The following is a 25,226-nucleotide window of genomic DNA, read 5'->3' as shown; positions in this document are numbered from 1 at the left end:
AGTTTGTGATGAGCTGCCTTGTTTGGGGTTGGATATGCTGCCAGAACTGCAGGGACAGGGGTGCTGGTGCCCTGGGCCTTGTGGGGATGTTGCAGAGATACCTGCTGCCTCTTAACTGGCCCTCTGGGGAGCCCTCGTGTACCCACGGTTCACTGTGCCCTTTTGCTGCCCTCCTCCCATCCCTCGCTCCTGACTACAAGATTTGTCACTGACATGGAGGATTTTCTCATGGGACAGGTGAAGCTGATGTGCTTTAGTGCTCCCCAAAATCGCTGGAAAGGGATTCTGCAATTAAAGGCAACTGTTCTTGTGTCTCTTGTGAAGGTGTCCTGAAGGATTACCTGCGAGAATTACCCTCTCCCCTGATAACCAAGCAGCTCTATGAAGCAGTGTTGGATGCCATGGTGAAAAGTCCCTTGAAAATGACAGCAAGTGGTTGTGAGAATGACCCGAGGGACTCTGAGCACACAGCAGCTCTTCTGGGTTGCCTGCCAGACGTTGAGAAGGTGAGTGGTGTTAGCAGGTTCAGGTAAATTGCATGCTTCTGAAAATAAAGGAACTTTTTCATGCTGCGTGTAAAATATGTCAAAATGTGTACACCTGTTTCCTGATGTAATGGTCTACTTGGATTTTTGATGCTCCGCATCTCTGAAAATACTTCCATGCTGTGGTTAATCGGAGAGTCTGTGTTGCTGGATTAATTCTGGCTTGCATTTTATATTGTCTCTGTGAAACTGAATGAAAAGCTGTGATCACTACTTCTAATTGAAGATTATTCTCATGTGGTGTCCTGCTCCATTTCTGTGAAACGCTCTGTGTGTCGTAATTACGTAGGCAAATGTATTCCGCTTTCCTAAGCATGTGCAATAAAGCCTTGGCTTCCCGTACTGTGTAGTGTAACAGTGTTGTGTACCGTTACCTGCTGAATTCACCTCTGTGGAAAACCACAGCCCATGGGAGAGAGTGAGCGAGTGGCCTGCACAGTACCTGGAAGTTACCTGGAAGCTTGCTTTGATGCTGAGGTCATATTGAGGGCTGCTTTATTTGCTAACGTACCTGGATCATCTCTACTGCTTCTGCAGCTTCTTCGCCCCTCTCTCATGTCCCCTTTCCGCTGTGAGAAAACTCATCCATGTAAAACTGATCAGATGATAAACCCTGAATTTTACCAGAAAGTCTATTTTAACTGGTCTGCTCTGTGATAGTCTAATACAGCTTTTCTAATTCAGCACTTCGATGGTTCCATTGGTGAGCATTGGTAGAAAAACCTTAGCCATCAGCCTTGATCTTAGCCCTCTAGAGTGGTGATGTTAGGATGTCAACACTATCTTCATGTAGTGTTTTATTTTCTCAGAAGTATTTTGTTCTTTTAGGCTACCCTGAAGATGCTGTTGGATCACCTGAAACTGGTGGCTTCTTACCATGAAGTAAATAAGATGACGTGCCAGAATTTAGCTGTATGTTTTGGGCCTGTGTTACTGAGCCAGAGGCAGGAAACCACCAACCATAACAACAGAGTCTTCACAGACTCAGAAGAGCTTGCTAGTGCCCTGGACTTCAAAAAACACATAGAGGTTCTTCACTATTTACTCCAGTTGTGGCCAGGTACTGTTTCATGATTCTAATCAAGTGAAAATATCAAACCTTGCTGTATGTTTTTACTGTGTGACAGTGTATGTTACTTCACAGGATGACTGAGCAGCATCAGAATTCTTAAAACAAGAGGTACTATGGCATCACCTATTAATCTAAAGAAATCATGACAGTTTTATAATCTGCTATTTGTATTTGGTCACTTTGTTTAATGGAAAGTTTGTTGGTTTTCGTTGGTTTCTTGCCAGATGGCAGATTTTTAGTATAATGTAAGAAATGGTGAAGAGTGCTTCATGAGAGTAAAAACACATGAAAAAAATAAACCCAGTGACAGTAAGGTTTCCACATCTGAATTAGGGTGCTTGGGGATTATTTTTGGGGGGTAGGGTATGTGTGTTTGGTTTTATATTTGTTTGTTTTGTTTTTTCCTTCTGTTCTCATGCTTTGACTATTCAGGTTTTTCTGTGCATGGAATTCATTAGTTGTTTGGTCTCAGAGATACCTGAAGTATTACTTTATTTCTACTCTTATAATTTGCCAGAGTTGGGAACATCCTTACAATAAGAGCTGTGCAACTTCTGATTGATATTGCAAAGCTTTGCATAAGGAAAAATGTTTTTAAAATAAAACACCACAAAAACCCCAAACCAACCAACCAACCCAAACCAACACACCCTAAGTACCTTTTAGCTCCCAATTCCAGACTTAGGAGGTCATATGCTTTTGCACAATTTGGGGTCAATTCTCAATAAGAAGGGAGGCGTAATTCTGGTTTTCCTAATAAACTACCAAAGTAGATGTGAAGGTAACTATTTTTGCTAAGATCTGCCTTTCAAATGGGAAGTGTTTGTACAGTGTTCACGTTTCCGCTGGTATTCAGAGACGTGTAAGCCAGTGGAAATAGTCAGGATGATATCTGGAGCCCTGGGTTTCAGCCTGTGGTGAATTCTTGTGCCTTGCTGCTGCTGAACCGCAGCCTTCTATTGCACAAGCAATCTCGAAGTCAGGAGCGGATGAAGATATTGCAGCTTTTCAGTTAAGCAGGGAGAGTTGGAGAGTAATACTGTGAAACAACTTAACCTTGGATCTGATAGGTTTAGTTTGTTTTCAGATAGTCTTTGGCCCAGCAGTTGTTGAAAGCTGTCTAACCCTGCAGGGTCTGATGTGCTGTATCTTCCTCTCACAGTGGTCTGGCTAAATGTAGAGAACTGATCTGCTTGGTAACCTGAATAATTTAATATCTATTTCTCAGATTTGAGCAGTGTAAACCCTTTAGTTTTTGAGGCTAAGAGAAGATTCACCTCATCTAAACAGCTTCTTAATTGTTCCCTTTTAGAACACAATAATTGCTCTTGGGAAGCTGCTGAATTTCTGCACCATAAAATGGAATTACAGTTAATCTAAATTAATAATATGTTTGATTGGGTTTGTTTTAAAATTTATTTTATTTTTACTTGAAGAGGAGGTCTGCTTTTTGTAGGAGACTTGGGGTCATCTGGAAAGTATAGAGGGTCACAGAGGGCCTGACTTGGCAATACTGAATTACAGATGCGGTGTCTGCATTTGAGTCAGCTCTGTGTTCAGGATACAAAATATTCCCCAACTCGTTTAAAGAGTGTTTGGCAAAAGGCGCTTTTTAAATTTTTTTCCCTGACACCTCCCTCCATTGCAAACATTATAAAGAGAAATTGCTATTCCTAGTTAGGTGGTTCTTAAAGCATTTTATTTTGGAGGGTTCAGGAAAGGCTCCTGACATGGAAGCATGGGTTGGCAAAGATCTATATGTGGCAGATTCTATACAATAATTTTTAAGAAAAAAAGTGTCTGGTTTTGTTGTCTATTCCTAGACATGAGGTATAAATGAACATGTACTAGCCCAGAAAGTGCAGGATAGGTACATGAATGTGTAGCCTTATATAGTTTGATTGTGAGCTAATAAGATGTATGATTCTGCTGTGAGTTAAAGGGGTTTTTATGATTACCCAAAAAGTATAGGAATCTACATGGTATTGTTATTACACAGGTCATCTTAAACAGTCACTGTTCTACTTAGCCAATAATACTTTTATCTAGAGATTTATTTTACATTTGTAAGGTGGGTTCTTTTGGGGGTCTTTTTTGTTTTGTTTTAATTGAGAGAATTTTCAGGGAAGCGTTCATAGTTTTACCCAATAAAGGATTAAGTATCAGGACAAGTGAAGGAATGCAAAAGAAGAGACTGTAAGCTCACTTGACCAGCACAGCGTAACTGCCCGGTTTGTGAATAGCCCACTGAGGCCTTTCAAGTGCTCGAACATTTCTTGTGGTATATCTGATACTGATTAGTCTAAGGAATATTCTGGGTGAGACAGTGATTTCAGCCATTGTGGGCTACTTCATTCATCTTACAACGGTTTCCACCCAGGGAGTATCAGTAGGATCCTTCCTACTGCCACAAACCTTGTTGTCAAGAGCCACTGTGAATCGAGGCGTGTTGCTGATGTGTGGGCTACAGTGGCCAGTGAGCGCCTGTGCCTGCCTTTGTCCCTTAGCCATGGGAAAGATAACGTTTGGGAAAAAAGTCAATGTAGACAACTAACGTACTGGAGGGAAAAAAACCCTGAGTCTGATTTAAGACTTGGCTTGCATTAGCCATTGCTAGCCACTCTGCCCTGATTTTCAGCTGGGTGGGTGAGTTGCTTTCCAGTAGCTCAGGTACAGGTGCTGCAAGGATGTCGCCAGCTGGGCAGCTTGAAGAGCGGCTTGTAGACAATGTAAATAGCAGTGCTTTTTACATTTTTTCCATACTCTGCTGACCTGGTGGCAGCCATGCCCTGGAGTTGCCTCCTGTGACAGCCAATCCCATGGCTGTAACAAGTACACGCTGTGGGTCAGTACTGCTGGGAGGCTGCCAGCTGTTGGCTCTGCTTGCTGTAGCCTCATGGAAACCTCTGCCTGAAAATAAGGGCAAAACGAGACCTATGGTGCAGCTTCATGATGGGCTTGAGGTGATTGAGGACACTTCTGCTCCCTTGTCAGCTGCAGGTGGGCAACCCCAAAGCTACTGATTACCAAAAATGAAAAGAAGCTTTCAGTCAGGTCAGTGAGCCTGTGCAGGAGAGATGGGAAACATGGAGGAAGAGGGAGACCAAGAGCTGTTTGGGCAACAAATACTGTGCAGGAGCTAATAGTGAAACCTTGGGGATGACTTACGGCATGGCTGCTGTGGGAAACAAAAGCAGGTAGGTGTAGCTCTGCCTATAGGAGTGTGCATTGCTGCAGAAAGGGCAGGAGTAGGGTAAGCAGCAGAGTTTTTCTTCACCTTGAAGAGAAAGCCACATACTATCCCTTTACTTGCAAGAACTGTGGGACATTATGCTAAAAGGGAGGTAAAACATGAGTGCAGAGACATGAGCAGGTGAACACCAGACAGTGCAAACAGTACAGTTGGACCTGACGGAAGGATTGAGGTCTGGTCCCTTATTTAATCTTCTGTGGATTGAGACAGCTTGATAATCAACATGTTGTGCAATACTTCAATTTCCGTATTTTTCCAACTGAAAACAAACAGTCCTTGTTCAGTTAGACCGTGTAATACTGGCAAGTTATTGTTAACCCATGGCCCTTCCTCTTAATGGAGCATAGTTGAAACAGAAGGGCTTTTGTTATAGCACGAGGGGGGGGGGGAAAGCAGCGATAGTTATTGCATGTTAGTGTGCAAAACGTAAAGTAAGACTAAAATCCCCTGGAGAGACCGATAATGCAGACCTGGGAAGAGAAGCACTGGGTACATCTCAGGACCAAGCTGTTGTGCTTGTGTGTGTAACGAGGAGTGGGTGAGATTGTGAACTGCAGGGGTTTGTGTGTGCTGCGTTTTCATTGGTGAGTGGAAATAGAAAGTCTTTGCTACTTTTTACAAGAGCTAATGGTCTGTATAAAACCAAAAGAAGTTTTGCAGCTCAGATGCTTAATAGGCCGGTAAAAATATTTGTGCTGTTTACCATAGGAAGCCGGTAACAGTGGAGGAGACTTAGTAACTTATGCTGTATAATCGTGAGCTCAGGTAACATTGCCATCAAACCTGTTTGAGTGTTGTCTGACATGGGGTTGTGGCTGCTTAGAAAATTAATGCAAATGAGCTTCTTTAATAGCATAGAACATGAGGGCAAAAGAGAAGTGGAAGAGTTCAACTCTCAGTGTGTCTTCAGCTTCTCTAGGTGTTTCTCGGTGGTATTTTTGTTGTGTTTTAACCTCTTTTGCTGTGCCTGCTTTCTGTTACTCCTTTAGCCTCGATGAAGTGTGTGAGCTGAGCTGTTTGCTTTTCTTTGACCCAGAGCTGGATGGTGATTAACTCAGTGAGTTTAATCAATGCTCTGAGAGATTCTATTTTTAGATAGGCTTCTCCATTGCAATTTGAATCTGGCATGAATCTTCAAAACTGAGCTTTTACAGTAGTTTTTCTAATTATTTCGTACCAAACAGTGGCAGGAAATGTAGTAGTGGAATGTGTTGGCTGTAAGCTTGCATGTATTCATGCATGCTGTTAGCGTGTGACATCAAGGGAGGACAGTGGGCATCTGTCATGGACTTTTCTTATTGCAGCATGGATTCAGTCCTGACTGGTTTAACATCTCCTTTTTTCTAGTACATCACTCGCCTGCCAAAGAACCAGCACATCTGAATGCATTTCCCGAGCACCCCTCCTCCCTGAATTACCTGAGACCCAAGAGGCAGAGACCTCAGATGCTGAATCTGAGTGGTACCGAGATGTCTGGGGTACTCAGACCAAGGCCAGCAGGTCTAGACAGCCCATCAAGCAACCGCTATGCTGGAGACTGGAGTAGTTGTGGGGAGAACTACTTCTTAAACCCGAAAGACTGCCTGAGCGAAGCAGACTATGATGACGTCCCTTCAGAAGATACGGAGAGTGGGGATGACGGCAGCAAAGCTGAGGAGTCGGATGCCCCGGTAAGATGCCTGCAGCCTCTCCCCAGGGAGCACACGTTTCAGAGCTATTTGACAATGCAAGCGATAGACTCCGCAGTGGATCACAGAGCAAACCTCAAAGACCTGCAGGAAAGTATTGATACTCTGATAGGAAACCTGGAAAGGGAGCTCAACAAAAACAAACTAAATATGAGTTACTAAATCCTGTCCTGCCTGACACCTCCTCCTGGTGCCTCCATGCCCCTCACTGGGCTTCCCACAGCCGTGTGAGGAGTGACAGTGCCCCTGAAGGTCCTGTGTTAACAAATTTTAAGCCATTCCGTTATGTTTTCACTCTTTTGTTAGAAGAAGGTGTTGTCCTGATTTGGGTGTTAGACACAAGCTTAGAGACTGTGAGGTGATTCCACATAGTGGTGTTTCTCCCTAAAAACACTATGCACTTAGATGGTCTGGGCAATACCTGATAGAAGTAAAGCAACATCTCTGCTGTCAGTGGCAGCAGAACTCCTCATTCCTGAAATCCTGTCTCCGGTACAGATGTTCCTCTCAGAAGAGGATGAACGCTGCTTGGCCTGAGTTTTGCAGCATGGACTTCAGATAGACTTTGTTTTACTATATATGCAATGGCTGCTATGAAAAATGCTTTATATATATATATGATATTTATATATAAAGTTTTAATTGTACAAATATTAATGTATTCCTGTATTAACACTTTTCAGTAATTATTTAAACAAGCAAAAATTAAATATTTTTCTAACCTTGTTTGTATATATCTATGTATAAATGTGCATGTGTCTCCTTTGGAAAGGAGAGGGGTCTCAGAATTATGGAACGGACCCTTTTTTAGAAAGGTGTGTTCAGTGATGCCAGGATAAGTTACCCCTTGGGTAACACAGCATTTGATTTATGCACAGAAACATGGCCAGAGAGAAGGCAGGGTGAATGATTAATATAAATGACCTTGCGTGTTGCAGGGGCATCAGTTCAGAGGTGTTGACTATTAACTCTTTCTCACTGCCTCCCCATCTTTCCATCTTTTCCTTTTTTTCCTTGCCTCCCCCTGTGTTTTTTCATATGTAAAGGAGGTCTGGAAGGTATTTACTTTTCAAAAAGTACTTCTGGTCCTTGTGAACTGCTACTTTATTCTTGATGCTTCAATACTACTTCTCTCTCCAGAGTTTCATGTATTTTCGTTGAAGTACCTTGGTCTGTCTGCTAGTAGTTAGATGTCTTCAAGCCCTCTCTGAAGGGCTGTGGCTCTGGAGATGCAAGACTCAAATTCTGCAGGAAGGTAGTTACATCTTTCTCTTAAGTCTTTTAGTTAAATTAATCTCCCAAAAATGGAAACCTGAGTTGTTACATGGGATTGAATGGGTTGAGTGACATTATTCCTGGGGAGTTTGGGTGGGATTGCCATTCACCGTGACTCTTAAATTCGGCTATCAGCATCCTCTCAAATCTCTTATTACTAATTTATGATGAGTAATTAGAAATTTTGTGTTCAAGAAAGACATTTTTGATCTAATTAAAAATAGTTACCAAATTGCATACAGATGTTTTGATGGTCCCTCTAACCAAAAGGAGATACAGAGTCATTCCTTGTCCTTAACAGGTCACCCCAAGTGAGAAAGGGGAGATTGGGTGGGTGGGGTCAAGAGGATTATGTGTTTTGAGAGGTCAAACACTGAGTTGCTGTCAGATGGCTGAATAGAAGTTAATTCTCTTCATCTTTTTGGTACAATATTGGCATCTCACCATGGCTTTCCATTCACCCTGTGGGTAAGTGATTTTCTGCTAATCTGTACTCCCTTATATTGATTAGTTGAAGAGTTATTTATTTACACTAGCAAGGAATTAAGAATTATGGCAAACTTCACCTCTTTCTTCTAAGGAATTATTTTAGCATGGTTTCAAATGGTTTATTCAATCTCATTAATTTATTTTTTGTAAGTGTTAAAAAATGCAAAACAATTATTGCAATATAATGATAATGTATGAAAATGTAAATTTAACCTGAAGCATTTATCAATAAATCGATGTATTTTTTTAAACTTTTATACCTACAGAATGTGCATACTTTTTAAACTATAAATTTAAATTCTAAATAAAATTTGAATTAAGAACAACATTTGACTAAGCCTAGTTAGTGATTATTTAAGCCTGTCTAAGCTGGTGCCATCCATTTACACTGGCTGCATATGTGAATTAATTTCATAAAGACATTTAGCTTTTCAGAAGATGTTTTGTTCTATTGTAGTTTCTAGATTGACCCGACGTTTTGGTTACATAATTTAAAAAAAAAACCAAACTAAAGCACTACTCAATTTAAATCCAAAAGGAATAATTTTCTAAGGAAGTTGTCAAACCGGTGTTGTGGCGGCATTTCTTCTGTTGCAGGATGCTTGATGCTTTTAAACATAGCCTGGCTTCTGCAGTGGGTGAGTAGATGTATTGGCACTAGATGAAAGATGTTTGCCTTTAAAGTTATTTAATAAATGAAACACTAAGTTTTCATTGTTCATTATAATCTAGGTGTAAGTGAGCACCTTTTGAATAAGTGTAAGGTTTTTCTACAGGAGGGTTCTGTAACTCAGTGCAGCAGTGCACTGCTGTGTCAACTTTATTTTAACCTTAGAATGGGAAACGAATGACTTCATAAACTATTAATGTTAATCTAATTAATAAAAATATAGTAAAGTATTAGTATTATTCCAATGAAACATTTGCTGCTAATCTCGTTATAACAACATGCAGAACACATTTTGTATTTTAGAAATCCTCTTTTAAAGAGACATTTCCCAAGTGTTTTTTTGTTATAAGTTGTCCCTTATATATATATTCTTATATATATTATTATATTTCATAATATTATTTATATAATCTGGTCAAACTGCCTGCTTATGATTGTTACAGATTCTTAAGGAACAGGATTAGTGTGGGAATTACCCTAATCTAGAAACACTAAATTGGGAGATTAAAACAACCTGCTTATATCAAAGTAGTAATGAACTTTTTTTTTCAATATACAAAAGAGCAGCCTCGGGCTGTGTGTAGTTTGTAGGGTAGAGCTCTTGCTGAACCCTGTGGGCAGAGCCAGGAACTTCTCTTACCATACTAACCTTTGTTGTTGTCTGCTTGGTGTAACTCAGTTCAACACTGGGAACAGCTCCTGTTCTGCAGGGTGTCTTACTAGTGCTAGAAGAGGTTAAAAGCAGATGGCAGAGCTTGCAGTTGAGTTCAGAGAGCAGATGTCCGTGGAGCGTGTGGACTTTCCTTCAAGTGGGACCTCCGCTTCCCAGGTAAAGAAAATGGATGCAGATGCTCTTACCGAAACAGTTACAGGACTTGTACCAAAATCGCATACAAATTGTTATACCCAGTGATAGCCACGTGCTGGGCTGGGCAGCAGCTAAGAACTGTAGTTTGTAGTCCCCCAGGAAAAGCAGAAGAGAATCTATAGGTCTGTGCAACTCTGCTGACAAGTGTTAAGGATACGATGCACTTAGGTGGGTTCAGGAGTGGACTAGACCCATTCGTAGAGTTTTAATTAATCCATTGCTATTTGTTTAAACAGGACTGTCCAGATGCTGCCTGGGCTGTGTGGCTGATCCAGCTGACACTGAATTGCTTCTCCTCCTTTATCAGCTTCTCAAAGTGGCGTATTAGAGGAGCGTGCAAGAGATGAGTAGGGATAGTGTGGGATGTGGAGTAGAGGGGGTGACAGCATGACCTTGGGCTGACTTAGGCTGCTGGGGACCTACCCCTTCAGAAACTTCAGAGCGCTAGATCTGTCTGTTCCAAATGCTTAACATATGTGCATGTTTATTAATGCACCAGGCAAGAAATGTAGCTGCAGCTATTCAGATAGGTTCTAAAAATAGAGGGAAACAGCCCCAACAGAAGTAGATACTCAGGGTTTTTACAGAAAAATCTATAAATCTGATAAGCCAGAAACACATCTGCTATTTCTGCTGCCAGATCTTAACCCCTTATTTTCCTTCCCATCCTTAGGTATAGGGTTTTCTTAACAGTAAAAATGTATTTTGATATAAGAAGTTTTTATCTCAAACTGCAGCTATCAACAGTTGGAAGATGGTTATTTGGGGTGGGGGGGAGGACTGGTGTTATACTTCAGTGTAGCTATGATACATTTATTATAAAATCTCATCCTACACAATGAATTAACTGTTTTATTTCTGTTTTACTTTTTTAGAGCTGTGCAGGAAACCGTATATGTTATCTTAACAAAATCTGCTAGGCAAAATTAGCCTGTGGGACAGTTTGCCATGAGATAATGCAAAGCCAACCCTACAGGTATTTTAACGACTAGGATTGCATTAGAGAAGATTATACATCCCATCACAATATTTTATCTCATGTGTCTGGTGTTATTTGGGAACAGAAACAAGGAAGAAAATGGCTCTCAGGAAAGCTATTGCCTTTCAGTTGGGAGATTCCTGCATCTCTCCAGATTGCTCTGGGGAGGGAGAGGGTCTGATCAGCAGAGCCCTGATCTGCTGCCTCTTTGTCCTCCCTGCTAGGAAAACCCAGCTGAAATCCAGCTGTCTTCTAGAATACTTTCTTCATCAAAACTCTCAAGAGTGCCTCTGTGGTGGGGAACAAGAATGTTGAGACTGCTGCCTCTTCTGGGTTGTAGTGACAGAGCTACAGCAGAGGGGGCGGTTGGATTTGCCAGGTAAACCATGATGTATGGTTGATTTTAATGTATATGTAGTTTGTGCCTGTTTTAATCAGAAATCTGTGGAAGGTGATCTGAGGTGGTGTTCTAATGAAGTTCAGGCCTGATAAGAGAGCTGATCTTTTTAATGAGTTGGTTATGGGATGTTTACATATCTGTACGGAGCAGGCTGTTAGTTAAATATTGGTTTAGCAGAGAAGCTGTGTTCTCTTCCTGTTTGAGCTCTGACTGCAAACACTGTGCTGCAGGTGGTAGGGATGTGCTTGTTGAATTTTCCCTGGTTTTAATTTGGAGGTAGCTTGGTATGAGGGGCAAGGAATATTACTATAACATTTAAACTTCAAACTTACAAACAAAAAACTGATTTTCAAACCAAGTCTTACCTAGTGGTAGCAAACATCTCTTAAATCTGACTAAAGTTCAATCAAAGTGGTAAAAGTACGCAATGGGGTGATCCTGGCTGTAGTGTAAGTTGAAGTGGTGTGTTTTTAACAATGCCTAAAACCAATCTGCAATGTTTATTTAGGGACATAGGAGGCTCACACTGCTCCTGTTTCATATCTGGCTACACTGTACTCTGACGAAGCAGAGCACTGGGGCTGGCTATCGCTTGTCAGCCGAAGATCCTCTCTGCAAATCCCCTGTGTGTCAGTCGCCTTTTGTGCTTTAGTGTCTACTGTGACCATATGGACATTTGTTTGACAGGAGTCTGTGACCCTCAAACAGTTTGGTGAGTCATGGAAAGAGTGAACTCACCCGTATAGAGTTTAATCTGTCCTCCTCTGATAGATTTAATTTCTGCTTGACAAGCTGTGCTCAGTTACATGGTGTCTGACCTGGCTATTGAAACCGTGCCACAAGCAGAACACCGCTTACGAAAGAGTCCTTTCTGCAGATGGAGGATGGACATTAATATTCATAAGCTGTTGAACTCATTTACATTGGTAAATATTAAAACTTCTGTATAACACTGTTCGATCTCTCAAGAATTACTGTCTTTTGACAGAAATGTACACACTCAACAGCCACAGTGTGCTTGGTAAAAGCTGTTTGTTCTAAATAATGCTGATTTTTTTCAAGGCAACAATATATTTTAATGGATTTGGTTTTCTCTTTGTAAGCATTTGCCAGGCTTAAGTAACAATCATTTTCTAATCTGATGATGGCACATAAAACTGGTTCAGCTTGCAAAGTTTGAAGGGTTTATGAACAGTGTGGTCAGTTCTATGCTTTTGGTTCAGCAGCCCCTGAAATTTGTTTAGTAATTTATATGGTCCTCCCTTAGCATATTGATGGACTCAGCAGAGGTGCAAGGGGGACCCCTATCATTTAAGTGCAGTAAGTAATAAACAGAAGACTATAGCATGGTGAATATTTGTTGTGGCTGCACTTAGGGGAACAGAACTGGGTTGCTATTGTTGAGGGAGCACTGGTGTTGACTATTCCCTGCATAAGCAGTAGCATTGCCTTCTGAGTGTTGTGGCAATCTTCTTGGGATAAATCCTCTTGTAGCAGTGATGGCCACCTCTCTTCCCTGCTGTAATCCAGGTGACTGCACATGCTGTTTGGTGAAGTCATTGCTTGTGGAAGTTGTAGTGGGTGGAGTAAAGCTAGCTAATGATGAAATCATCTTTAGTGTAAAAAATACCTTCGTTCCTATGAGCTGTGTTCCTTCGTGAGCTGCAATGGCTCACTGATGTACAAGAGCAATTCAGAATCTGTTTCTGATCTTTAAATCCCTTAGGTGACAGTGGGTCCTTTGCATGAGGAATTATTCCTTCCATCTCCTGTGATTGTTGTGGTCATCTGAGGTGCCTGCACGTGTTTCCTTTCTCCCTTCAGCAGCAGCTCAGGTACATGGGGCTGCACAAGTCCCAGGTGAGCGTTCTTTGCTCTGGAGTACTTTCTGTCACTGTATCACCAGAGCAGCTCGTCCCAAACATCTCAAAAACCCTTACTGCTTGTCTGTAAGTTTTCAATAGGAGTGAATACTTTGGGGATGCAGAAGGAGATGCTTGCTGGAGCTCAGTAACAGAATTTGTATGGCCTGTGGGAATGTAGCTATTGGAGTAGAATGGCTTCCCCTCTGGTGGGAGGGAGCAGGTGGATATAAGGTGGAGGGGTGGCACGTTGATTTGACTGTCTGAGTTGTGTTTATGGTTTTTGCAGCTTAGAGAGTCCTGACAGACACAGAACTTTGAAAACTATTATTTAAGCGGTTAAAATATTAATTATAACTGTATTAATTAAAGATAGCAGGGGACATGTGCCCAAAACAATTGTTCTCTAACCACATTGTGAGTAAACAAAAGGATAAAGGTAATGAAACAATCTCTAACTGCAAGATGCTTTATTTCTGAAGCTAAACATGTTCTGCTGAGATAAAGAGGTCCTGAAATAAGCTTGCTTGTTCTAAAGGTGATAATGGGCTCTAAGCATCTGATGAGGAAAGTATTTTTTGTCACTTTACTAGTCCTAAATCCATTAGCATCTGCTTCTTCAGGTCCAGAAACAGTATAGTCTCCATGTTCTTGCTCCTCCATTCCTTTTGTTTTCTGTAGAGTAGTCATACTCTGAAGGAAAAACACATACCAGGCACTGTTAAGTTTTGAAATCTGTATGCAACCCTGTTGCTTTCCAGTGGATAATATTGGTGCTATCACAAATTAATGAAAATAGGCATCACTTAAGGCTACATTAACTGAATTGTCATTTCCTTGGTTGATTAGTTAGTATCATTAAACCATTTACCAAATAATAGATAGACGAAATCCTTATGTGAATAAAGAATGGAAAGCTGGAGTCTCTCCTAGCCTGAAGGAGCAATGTTTGTAGGGAAGCTGCCAAAAAGTAACTTTATGAAAGAGCAACTGATGTAAAAAGAAAAGCAAATTCATAGCTGTTAAATGTCCATAGGCTTTAATTCTCTTGCAGGAGTTTTGCTTGACCAAGAGCTGAACTCATGTGAACTAGGACCATCTGTTCCACTCCTAAGAATCGTAAATGTGAAATGAGCTGCTATTCTGATTACGTCCATCCTGATTTTTGAAAACTGTGGGAAATCCTGCCTAGCAAAATAGGTGTTTTTTAAAGACCCAGAGAAACAAAGGAAGCTTTCTCAATTCCAAGTACAACATACTGTTTTCTCTCTCTGTGCCTCCAGCTCCATTTCAGTTCTGTTTTGGCTTGAAGGTCTTGATACTCTTGAAACTCTTGTTCACGATACTTCAGATATTTGACTTCTCTTTCAAAATAATCAAGTACATTGGCATGCTATTAACAGAGTGACAGACAAGGGTCATTACACACCCAAAGACACAGAATTATTGCTGAAGATCTAAGAGTATTATTAGTTTATCTATACTGGGAATATAGATATCTCTATCCAAATAATTTGCAGTAAAACAATATTAAGATGTGTACCAAAACCAGTTGATTTTGGATACAAATATGTGTGGGGTTAAATAATTTTTATTACACTGACTCTGAGTAGATCATCATTCAGGAACCTGCACTGAAACAGCTAAACTAGTTTTAGGTTAGTGATTTCGCTAAATCAGTCCAAATCCTCACTGACCCAGCTTCAGGCACAAAGAAACCATAAAATGCCATACTTCAGTATTACACCATGCCTTTATCTGGGATTCTGTGTTTTAGTTTTCATTAGTCTCTTCCACAAGTATTTTCCGGTGAATACTTCAGTTAGAATGAACGTAATCTAAATATTAGTGACTGCCTCTGGGTTAATAATTCTGTGCCCTAAATAGTGTAGTTTCAGAACACACGTAATTTGGGCAGAAGCAATGTGTTTTCTCATGTTATAGCACTTAGCTCCTACCTTGCTTTGAAGAAGTTACCTTTACTAAAATGAGACTGCTGAGCTGGTGTTAATATTGCTACATAGTGTAGCTCTGCACACAGCAAAACTTTATGGGATGTTTATAAACTATTTAAGTGCATACATAAACAACTTAAAACTTGGATAGGATGGGAAGAAGAGTTTGTGTTTTTAAAAGAATGGACTAGATAGCAGGTATGACTGACAATAGATTGATTTTTGGCTGGGTGGTAGGGGAAAAGAACAACTGAAAATGATGTGGAAATAAAGGGAAATTTAAAGAGTTTCCATGTTCCCACGTCCCTTTCGTAGTCCTTATTTCAAAAGAGAATGAATGAGTGGTAATGTTAGTAACAGTTTGCAAAACGTGCTTTAACTAAGCTAGAAGGAGAAACCAAGATATATAAATCAAAGTACCAAATGTATAGGGAAAAAAATGATGCAAATGCAGACAAGATGGTGTAAAGAAAGAGAAACTTGGTATGTTCACATTACTATACGCTATATAGCATTGTTTTAATGAATGAAACCAAGTGTCATTTTATGCATGTGGCAAACAATGCTGAACTCTTTACTGTGTTTTCATGTAGACAGGTTAGAGCAGTGGAATTCTGCCAGCTGTCACCCAGGTTTCATTTAGTTGCCTCTTATGTGAGCTCTGTACAAAAGCCAGCTTTGCTACAGCTGATCTTTGGAGAAAAGGGTCATACTGATCTCAGATTAACTGCCATCCATTTGAAGGCAAGTACTTCTAGGCTGGCCTGTTTCTGTGCTGGAGTTTTCCGGATGAAGTGTCACAGAGATTAATAAAGATTCTTACCAACCTCATTCCTTGAAGGGTGACTTTGTTTCTGACAGATTTCCAAAACATGCAGTACTCCAAGATCATCAGAAACAGCTAAGAAATGCTGCTTTGCTGAAAGATATTTGATAAAACACATAAACAATCTAAATTCCAACAGTAACACATACCTCCACCCAAACACGAGCTTACAGAGGGTTCATTTTTGTCGTGGTCTTTTGGTTTATTGTTCACTTCAGCAAAAGGCAGCTCTATTGCCCTCTTACTTTCTTAACAAATGAAATTCCCTTTAAAGTTTATACTCTTTCAAACTTTTTAAAAAATTATATGTTTTTAGTTGCTTTATGCCATAGTAGTTAGCGTGCCTTGGATCATGGGCCATTTTGCAGCCAGGGTGGCACAGTAAAGTGCGATCAGCATGAACATACGTGAGGCAATCCAGGGGCTGATGAAAGTGATCATTGATTTGGACATGTTCTGGAAGTGAGATGGCTCGTGAGATTTCTTCAGTAAGTCCCAAATATCTATATTTCCATCATCTCTGCCAATGAAGAAGACTCCTGGTCTTGTTAAGGACCAGTGTCCTGTAGTATATCTTCCTGCCGAGCAGCTTGACTGAAGGATCGGTCCATACTTAATTTTTTTGGAAAACAAATAAAAGATAGACCCAACAATCAAACAGTACTATCCATTCACTACTTCAAATTCTTATAATTTGACAACATTCACAATTGAAATGATCCTATTACAGAAATTATACCAATGTCAAAATTGGTATCACCTTCTGCAGATAGAGAATTGTCAGGAAGTAAAAAACCCGCTACCTCACTTCCTGTCTGTTAAGGTAATCTGTCTATCTGCTGTTAAATTCTGTGGCCTTGAGATTTTGCCAGGTGCAGCAAACCTGGATTCCTACACGAGAGAAACTGTAAAAAACCCCACGTTAATTTGTCTTCACATGATGAAAAGACTATGACCTAAACAGGAGTTCTTCAGACCTGTGTATCACACATTGCCCTTATTCTTCCCTAGCAGCAGAAATAATTTGGTGAGATGCTATCGTTTTTACAAGGCTGGGATTAAATAAGGTCACTTCATTTTTTTTCTGTAAAAGGCAAGTTTACAAAGCTATTTCTAAAATGTTTTTTTCTGATGTGAAGAAAAAGGTTTTCTTATACCTAATTTATTGCTACACTATGAAGCTTTGCAACTTTCAGACATTTCTGAAAATACAGTCTCTGAGGCTATTATAGTTCTGTCTTCTATATCTATCAATTATGTTACAGCTGTGTTAAAGTAACTTACTGTAACGCCTTCTTTCCAAATGGCAAAATTCCTTCCTCCAATGCTTAGAATGATGTCTTTAAAAAATGGAGATCTCTGGAGAACATTGATAGTTTCAGTGTGGGTGATGTATTTCTCAGTGTGCTTCTGACCTAGTGGAAGGAAAGAAGCAGTTGCTTGTAACTAATGCTTTAGTGATCATCTTCACCATGGGAATTACTTGGGGGAAAATGAGAGTGCAGGATCCAGCACAGGCTTCAGAGATATTAGCCTCATTTTTTTTCTCTCACAAGGTATAGGAATTGGAATTGTTGCAAATCTAGTTACTTCCATGATTTGTGCCAATAGGTATGTAGCAGTGCGCCTGTGATACTGGAGGGGGTTTTTACTATTCTGTAATGACAGCTAAACTGCACTTTTGAGGGTGTACTGCTAAATCCTGGTGTCATCAGTTGAGATAAACTATTATAGGAGATGAGAAAGAGCCTTAAAAAGACAGAGTATTGGTGCAAATATTTTAAAGTTAGCGATACATTGAGGTTTAAAAGGGTATTGAGAAACTTGAACTTACTAACTGGTTTTGCTGAGTCACTATCAATTTCCATTTTCCAGTTAGAATAAACAATTTCTCCATCCTGTGATGCCAGAAAAATCAAGTAAATGGTAGTGTTAGAGCTTGGTGACTTTTATCAAAGTGACTTGTTTTTAAGCTGTGACTTTAATTATAACCATCATTAAATATGTTCTGAGTAAATTAAAACCTGAATTTGCAGCCAATGACTGAAAAAAACCACTAACCTTTTGGATCACCATTTTTCAGTTATATATCACCAAAACAGTTTTACTTACCATGATATATAGAATCATAGAATCATTCAGGTTGGAAAAGACCCTTGGGATCATTGAGTCCAACCATCAGCCCTACTCCACAAAGTTATCCCCTACACCACATCCCCCAACATCTCATCTAAAGGACCCTTAAACACATCCAGGGATGGTGACTCCACCACCTCTCTGGGCAGCCTATTCCACTGTAAGCAGTAGCATGTAAGCATGTAGGCAGTCCTTCCTGCAGAATTAGGTGCTTGGTTTTTACTGTTCATGCTTTTGCTCCAGTATTTGGGGAAAAGGTGACTAGGAGCAAAACGGTAGCTAGAGGCCAGATTTTCACTTCCATATGAACTCGAAACTGGGAAAGATTATGGAATTTTAGATACATAGGGTAGGTAGAGGGCTAGGAATAGCTGGGACTTCCTACAGTAGAAATAAGTTGTGAGGGAAACTAATACAAATGTTTTCACTGGACATTTGGGGAAACACTGAAAAAATACTACTAATCTTATGGGTTCTGGTATAAGGAAATACTGTTTGGTTCCTGCTAGCAGGTAGTTAAATTCAACATATTTTAGAAATGTCTTCTAATTCTGCCCTTGAAGTAAGGGTACATATTGTGGGTTTATTATTATTTTAAGCATGTAGTTAAATGTATTAAAATGGGAGTAAAATGTGGCATGTCTGGAAAGATCTTTTTAGTTAACACCTGAAGAAAACATGCACGTCCATACATTTGTGAAAACTGTGTTATTTAATCGTTCAGTCTTACAGATATCTGGGATTAACATTTTCATTAATAATCTCTTATTTTCACTTACTTCAGTTCCAACAAAAACATCAGTGGAGATGCTCTCTAGCAGTTTCAGATTTTTGCTTGAAGAAGTAGTCCTCTTTGTATACAGGCTGTCTTTGGTGGGTACTTCTAGGGGGTTCAGAGATTGCACGTTCTCTGGGAAACAATATGGTTATATCTATTTATTATACACTGGAATTTATCAGACCAAGCAAATCCTTTGTCTTACAAAGGTAGTTCATGGTTAAGAGGAACTTCAAGAAGAAAGGTAAGACGCTGCCAAGTAAAGCAGCAGTTTTGCAGGTTAACTGTTTCTGGGTGGAACCTCCCCATTGCTGCAGCTGCTCTCAATCAGTGCCTCCTGTACCCAGACAGCTGCTGAGGGTGGCACCATTCTGTTCTTCATCAGTGTTGCGCAGCAGCAGTGTCTCTGTGGGAACTCCACTTAGGCATCCCCCTTAGCTGCCACAGCCAGGAGCTAACAGTGCTGCTCCGGGGAATGGCAGCCCCTGCCTCCTGCAGTCTGTGGAGTGACAGTGGGCGCCGGAGCAGCTGCGCCACAGCAGCTCAACTGCCAGAAAGGCATTTTCTGGCATTGTTTGCAGGTACTCTCTCAGGTAGTCCAATGCTTGGGCTACCTCTGTGTCAGTCTGACAGCTTTACAGAGGGATTAGTAGTGTGTCCCTGCCACAAAGTACCATAGTAAGAACTGATCTACTACAGCATGTGAAGTGCTAACTTCACGCTCTCTAGTGAAGAGTGACTCCTCTATCCAAAGAGCTACAGAAATACCTACAATATATACTGTTACTCCAGGATTATTTTTACAAAAATAGTATTCTGTAAGGGCTGAAAAGGACATACTGTTTCGGGGATAAAGAGCCTGGGTGGGGGACTTGTGTGGACTATTAAGTGAAACCTGGCAGAGTTACCATGGATATGGAACTACTCTTCAATACATGTATGTGTCTTTGTAGTCAATACATGTATGTCACGCTTTGAATACCAGTATATTTAAGAAACCCTTTTCTCCAGATGTATTAAGCTATACCACATTTTGTTGCTTAGCTTTCATGACATATATACTGAAATCTAAACTTATTAAAAACATTTTCCCCAGTAAGTGTAATAAAAATATTACCTGAGGTTTTGCAATGATAATGCAGTTCCCTTAAACTAATTCTGACAGGACCATACTCTGTGTTAGGATCGCTTTCACGCAGGTGTATCTGTTCAGAAAAAATGCATTTGCTAACTCATTTTGTCAGTTTTTTGAGGTACAAGACTTAACTTTCCACTGTAATGGAACAGGTCTATTCAGTTTGCAATGTGTTTGTAATGTTCCATGAACAGTATGTGCTGCCTCATGCACAAGCACAGAGAAAATGCAAACCTGTGGTTTCTCTTGTGTTATCCTTTCCCTGTAAGGATTTTGCCATGTTTCTAGCAAAAAAACAGCTCCAGTGGTCATACTTGTTCAATGACTGTACTAGCTTGTAGCTATTCTAAGCAGCACAGATCAACAAGTCCAATTTTTTTTTCCTAACATTATTTTCAGCCTCACTTTTTTCACAAAGTGCTATGAACATTTTCATCAGACTGATTGTTGGGTGAACAGTATTTATGATTCGCTTGACAATGACCGTGTCGCTCAGTTTGGAACCCACTGAGATAAGACAGTGCTGTGGTTGAAAAGGCTGACAAGAACAACTACTTTTGCACCTACTGCAGTTTTTAAGAGGCAGTCATTGTGTTTCTTGTGAGTTAGCTTTTCAAATGGCATTTTACTGAAGTTTCAGAGGAATGTTGAAACCCTTCATTTCATAATTGGAAGGAAATTCACAAGGAACTCACAATTTGCTGGAAAAATTAAAGAGCTGGGAAGCAAAAGAATACATTCCTATGGAGTTCTGGCTGTATCTACAGTTTGACTTGATCCTTCAATTCTATACTTGTGTACAGTACCTTTATGAGAGGTTTCCAGCAAAGATCTAGATTCTTAGAAGTATCTGGAACATCAGAGGGCATATAAAAAATGTCCTTCTCTCTTACTTTCTCAGATGAAGGTTGTTCAGGAAGTTTGGTGGCTGGAATACCCCAAAATAGTACTGAGCTGCAAAATGATTGTATAATGTTATTCCCTGGTTTTGTTTCAGTCAGATGCAGTTCTCTGCACATTTTAAAGTTGCTTTTATTTTTTTAGCCTTTCATCTTCAAACTTCACATAGCAAGAGACCCTGAAAGCAGACAGATACTAGATACTTAATTACTTCTTTTGTAAATGATGGCATATATTCCTTTATTTACCATTTCATCAGTTGTTAGCTATGCTAGAGCAGCTAGATAGCATACATACAGTTGGCTTATGGAGAGTTACTGGGTGAAGTTACTGGCACTACCTGAGTGAAATTCCTGGAGGCTGAGAGAACTGGACAGAACTCTGTAGCAGGTAATCTGAATGGAACCTCATTCCCAATTCCTGTGTGTGTCAGTTTATTTGCTGACATTCAAGGCAAACGGTCCCACTCACTTGAATCTGTTCTCATTGGAGCGTTCAGCCCTCTGATTGTTCCTGTTGCTCTACTCCGGACATTCATTCACAGATACGATATAGACAATGATGATTTTCCTCATGGCTGACATCTCTTTCCCTTTTCTATCAGGAATTGCTTGGGGGCCTGTGCTCTTCAAGGATGACATTACATCCTTGTGACTTCTCTGTTTTTGTTTTAGGAGACTACTTCTAATTTTGAGCCCTGATGTGAGTGTAGTTTAAATTTTATCTTTCATGTACATTACTTGCATTACACTGCAAAATTATTAACAACTGTATCTGTGATTGTTCTTCTACCTTAATTCTTTGAAGTATTCTCTGTATTTGATTAGGGGAAAAAGTTTGTATCATTACCAAATTTTGCTCTCTCTGACCCTCCTTTTGATATAACTAGCCAATATATGATTAAGCCCAGGCACGCAGCATTGAAGCCTTAAGCTCTTTACCATCATGAAAGCTAACCTTTATTTCTACTTTTTGCATTCTGCCCCCTTGCCAGTCTTTCACACAGGATATTTGGTCATAACCATCATGATTATTCAGTCCACAAAAGCAGAGATTCATACAGTATAATTTTGCAGTCTAAGTCTCCAAGCTTAAATACAGTTTACAGTATTTCCGTGGCCTCAAAATCTTTAACAGCTTTTTGTGCAAGTCGCATAATCGATGTAAGTGTGGGGGTGTGGCACTCTAGGCCCAAGCACATGTGATCAGCACTCTTCTTAAGGTGCACACAGAATATAAACCTATACATGTAAGGTTTTTCAGTTAATGAACCCTTAATACCGTCACTGTAAAGGGCTTAACTGGCCAAGAACTTGATGTGGTTCTCTTCTGCATACAGAATTTCAGCCATTCAGGATAGGCTGATAGAAATCCAGAAGTGTGCTAGCCAAATCATGGAGTGTGCTCCTTAAAGCTTTCTAAAAGAAAGTGGAAGACATCTTGTAGGATATATATTGTGTATACCAATCAGAGGAGCAGGTTACAAGCTGCACACAAATTTCAGCTCTGTTTTCAAAAGTAGCATCGATTCGGTTGTCCTAAAAATAACAGTAACAATAATTATTACAAGGGGAGAAGGTGATGCAAGACAAAAATGATACTCTGCTAAGTAAGTACTTCAACGCATAAAATGGGCTTCTAGAAACGAAGTCACTGTTTCTGCATTGGTAAAGTTTGAAAATCAGGACTGCGAGTGAAGTGATACCAGCTTTGCCTGCTAAATATGTAAAATTCTGAATTAAGTCAGCAGGATAAATACTTGCTGGCATCACTGCAAGTCAGGCCTTCCTTAGATTTCCATGTTTGTAACTTTTTTTTATACAGCTTAACCAAAGAACAAATCATTGAGAAATTTATCTCAAACAGTTAAGTGTAGTGGCAGTGATACCTCTTTGCCAAGGTTATGCCATGGGTCATCTCTCTCTTAAATTATCGCTTGGCTAGACCATACTATGAGATGGTAGTGGTACCTTCAAATGCTAATTATTAATAGTTTTCTTTGTGGATGTGGAGTTCTGCAGGTTTTATAGCACTTACTTACCAACTGGTCATTGTTTTATACCAAATTTATTTTAATTTATTCAGAAAAATATAGGAAAGGTATCAGGTGCAACAAGTGATTATAGGCTATGTCCTGATCAAATACAATTTCCACTATATGCAAAACATATATTTTGACTAAAACTGCTCATCAACTATCTGGCAAAGTTTCAGCTACACTTTTTTTTTTTTTCTTTAGGCCAAATCATACTTTTTTTTTTTCATTCATGAGTTGTCTACCTGGAGTCAGAATGGCAGTCTCAACCATGCAAAGCTGAATTAGGTTCTGGATATACCTTTGAATATTTCTTCACTGATATGTAATAATAAACTGCTGATTTTAGGAACTGTGCCATAAAAACTGCAATGATGTGCAAAGGCTGACACACATTCCATGTTTATATAATAGAAAGTATGTCCCAGTACATATTGCTAAGTATTGACAAAGTGATTCCTTTGTTAGTGTTTTTTATCAAGCATGGGTGTCCTGTATCTGTTATCCCTGATGAACATGAAAACCCCTTTTTGAGCCTAAACCTTGGAAAAAAAACCCCACGCAAACAACAGAGACCACAACAGCATTCTGCTATCCAACCCCTTTCTTCATGTCTTACATCTGGTACCAGTTAGTATCCATGGGTACTACTGTAGCATAATTTAATAATGAACAGTTGTATCAGCTTTCTTTTTTGATAGATGTGCATCCTTTTCCTCACTTTTCTGGTATTGTTGCTAAAGACTGCAGTATCTTGTTTGCAAAAATTACTACTATATTAATTTGTATAAACCTTTTAAAGATCTCAGTTTTCTTCCTCTTGACCTGCTTTTCCACTGTCATTATTTTGCATTTGACATTTCAAATTAGTTTGGGCAACGATTTGCAGTAAATGAGCATCCAATACTCCTGTAATAGTGTTGGACCTTTTAGCTATATAGACCCTAAGTATGATGAAGCTTTAAAACCGTCATAGAAAACGTAAGTTCTGAGTACACAGACAGCACCTAGAAGAATTAAGGTAATTACAGTAACATCGTTCTTGGCTGCCTGGATATTTAGGTAATTGAAATTATTTCTCTGAATTCTTGGTGGCAGGCTAGATTGCACATAGTAGAAATTCAATATATTTTGGATATGGAAGGCTTATTATGATTTGGAATTACAATTTTCAGTGAAGCTACAGAATTTTTTCTACTATGAGCAGATTCATATCAGATCAAGAGCACAGCACAGTTGTAAAGCACAATGAACAAAACAAGTGGCACCAAGTTATTTAATATTTAGAAAATGCAGTGAGAAATAATGAAGGCTATTACAAGTAATTTAATTTTTTATATTTTATCTTGAGTTTAAACTGATTTCTGAGGTAGTAGATTAGGAAAACAACAAAAAGAAGAAAAGTGAATTTTTAAACTCACCTTAAAACAATCTGGGAGCCAATGTATATCTGTTACTGGTTTTATATGACTATACTGTATGGAAGAGACTGTACAGTGGCTCACGAGAGGCGGTTCTGTGCTACTCTGCTGCACTTGCATAAGTGATGGCTAGAAATGTTTTAAAAAGAGATTATTTAAGAAGAGATTTAGTGTATTTCCAAAATGCAATAGCAGACCTGTCAAAGAAAAAAGGTTACTTTACATACTCTTAATGCTTCTTCACATATTTCAGATCAGTTTATAAAACTTTATAGAGGTCTAATACCTTCCCTTCAGAAAAAAAAAAAAAAAAAAAGCAGCGCATTAAAACAGGCCTTTGGATATGAAGCTCTAAAAAGAATTCCAACACGCCTCCACAGGCACACACGTGTACACTTCTGTTATTAGTTCCTCCTCTGTTCTTAGGCTCTCTGCAGCTTATCCCCTTTTTAGTCTTCTTCCATTGAAATCTGCTTCTTTTCTTCCAAGCTACCTTTCTTCTGTCCATAAACTTCCAGAATAATTTTCAGTATTTCATTCAGCAGCAAGTGCTACATGTATTTGATAGGCTTCATCAGGCAAGAGTTGAGTACGTGTTGGTGCCCATTAAAGAACAGCCTTATTGAAGATAGTGTCTGCACAAAATGCAGTAAAGATTTTAAGATGGACTAGTCAGGTAGAAATTATATTGTGATAATGGGTTTGTTTCATGAACTCATCAGGTTTCTTAATCTTTGCAATGAGAAACCAGAAAGGATATCTAGTCTGTTTTGAATCAGGATACCTTCACCTGTTTTTCCCCACAGACATATATATGTACTGCAATGTATTTAGAATGAAAGCATCTACCATATTAACAGATGTTACCTTGATTCCATCAGCATCAGTTTGTGCATTTTGCAGCTTTTCTTCATGTTGAGAAATATCCCACAATACAAT

General features: G+C 39.6%; 2 protein-coding genes across 3 annotated transcripts in view; one reads left to right on the top strand and one right to left on the bottom strand.

Moving 5' to 3' along the window:
- The window catches only part of SYDE2 (synapse defective Rho GTPase homolog 2), a 30,291-nt gene extending 21,658 nt beyond the window's left edge, over positions 1 to 8,633 (top strand). The window contains exons 5-8 of one of the 2 annotated variants that reach the window (XM_074906507.1): positions 325 to 506; positions 1,374 to 1,605; positions 5,579 to 5,635; positions 6,218 to 6,339. In XM_074906507.1, the coding sequence (XP_074762608.1) occupies positions 325 to 506; positions 1,374 to 1,605; positions 5,579 to 5,589 (425 nt within the window). In that variant the 3' untranslated portion in view covers positions 5,590 to 5,635; positions 6,218 to 6,339. Of the gene's footprint in view, positions 1 to 324; positions 507 to 1,373; positions 1,606 to 5,578; positions 5,636 to 6,217 lie in introns of both variants that reach the window. The other variant, XM_074906506.1, reaches the window with a different exon arrangement.
- A 5,675-nt stretch (positions 8,634 to 14,308) lies between these two features.
- The window catches only part of DNAI3 (dynein axonemal intermediate chain 3), a 22,475-nt gene continuing 11,557 nt past the window's right edge, over positions 14,309 to 25,226 (bottom strand). Inside the window, exons 10-20 of the mRNA XM_074907247.1 lie at positions 25,137 to 25,220; positions 24,288 to 24,416; positions 22,296 to 22,369; positions 20,738 to 20,885; positions 19,914 to 20,001; positions 18,798 to 18,901; positions 17,717 to 17,780; positions 17,167 to 17,297; positions 16,290 to 16,494; positions 15,884 to 15,975; positions 14,309 to 14,494 (exon numbers count right to left, since the gene is read on the bottom strand). Coding sequence (XP_074763348.1) covers positions 14,309 to 14,494; positions 15,884 to 15,975; positions 16,290 to 16,494; positions 17,167 to 17,297; positions 17,717 to 17,780; positions 18,798 to 18,901; positions 19,914 to 20,001; positions 20,738 to 20,885; positions 22,296 to 22,369; positions 24,288 to 24,416; positions 25,137 to 25,220 — 1,305 coding nt within the window. The remainder of the gene's footprint in view (positions 14,495 to 15,883; positions 15,976 to 16,289; positions 16,495 to 17,166; positions 17,298 to 17,716; positions 17,781 to 18,797; positions 18,902 to 19,913; positions 20,002 to 20,737; positions 20,886 to 22,295; positions 22,370 to 24,287; positions 24,417 to 25,136; positions 25,221 to 25,226) is intronic.

This window comes from Athene noctua, chromosome 5 (assembly GCF_965140245.1).
Source record: "Athene noctua chromosome 5, bAthNoc1.hap1.1, whole genome shotgun sequence".
Classification (NCBI taxonomy): Eukaryota; Metazoa; Chordata; class Aves; order Strigiformes; family Strigidae; genus Athene; species Athene noctua.
The sequence above is the reverse complement of the archived record's forward strand: the minus strand, read 5'-3'. Positions and strand labels throughout refer to the sequence as shown.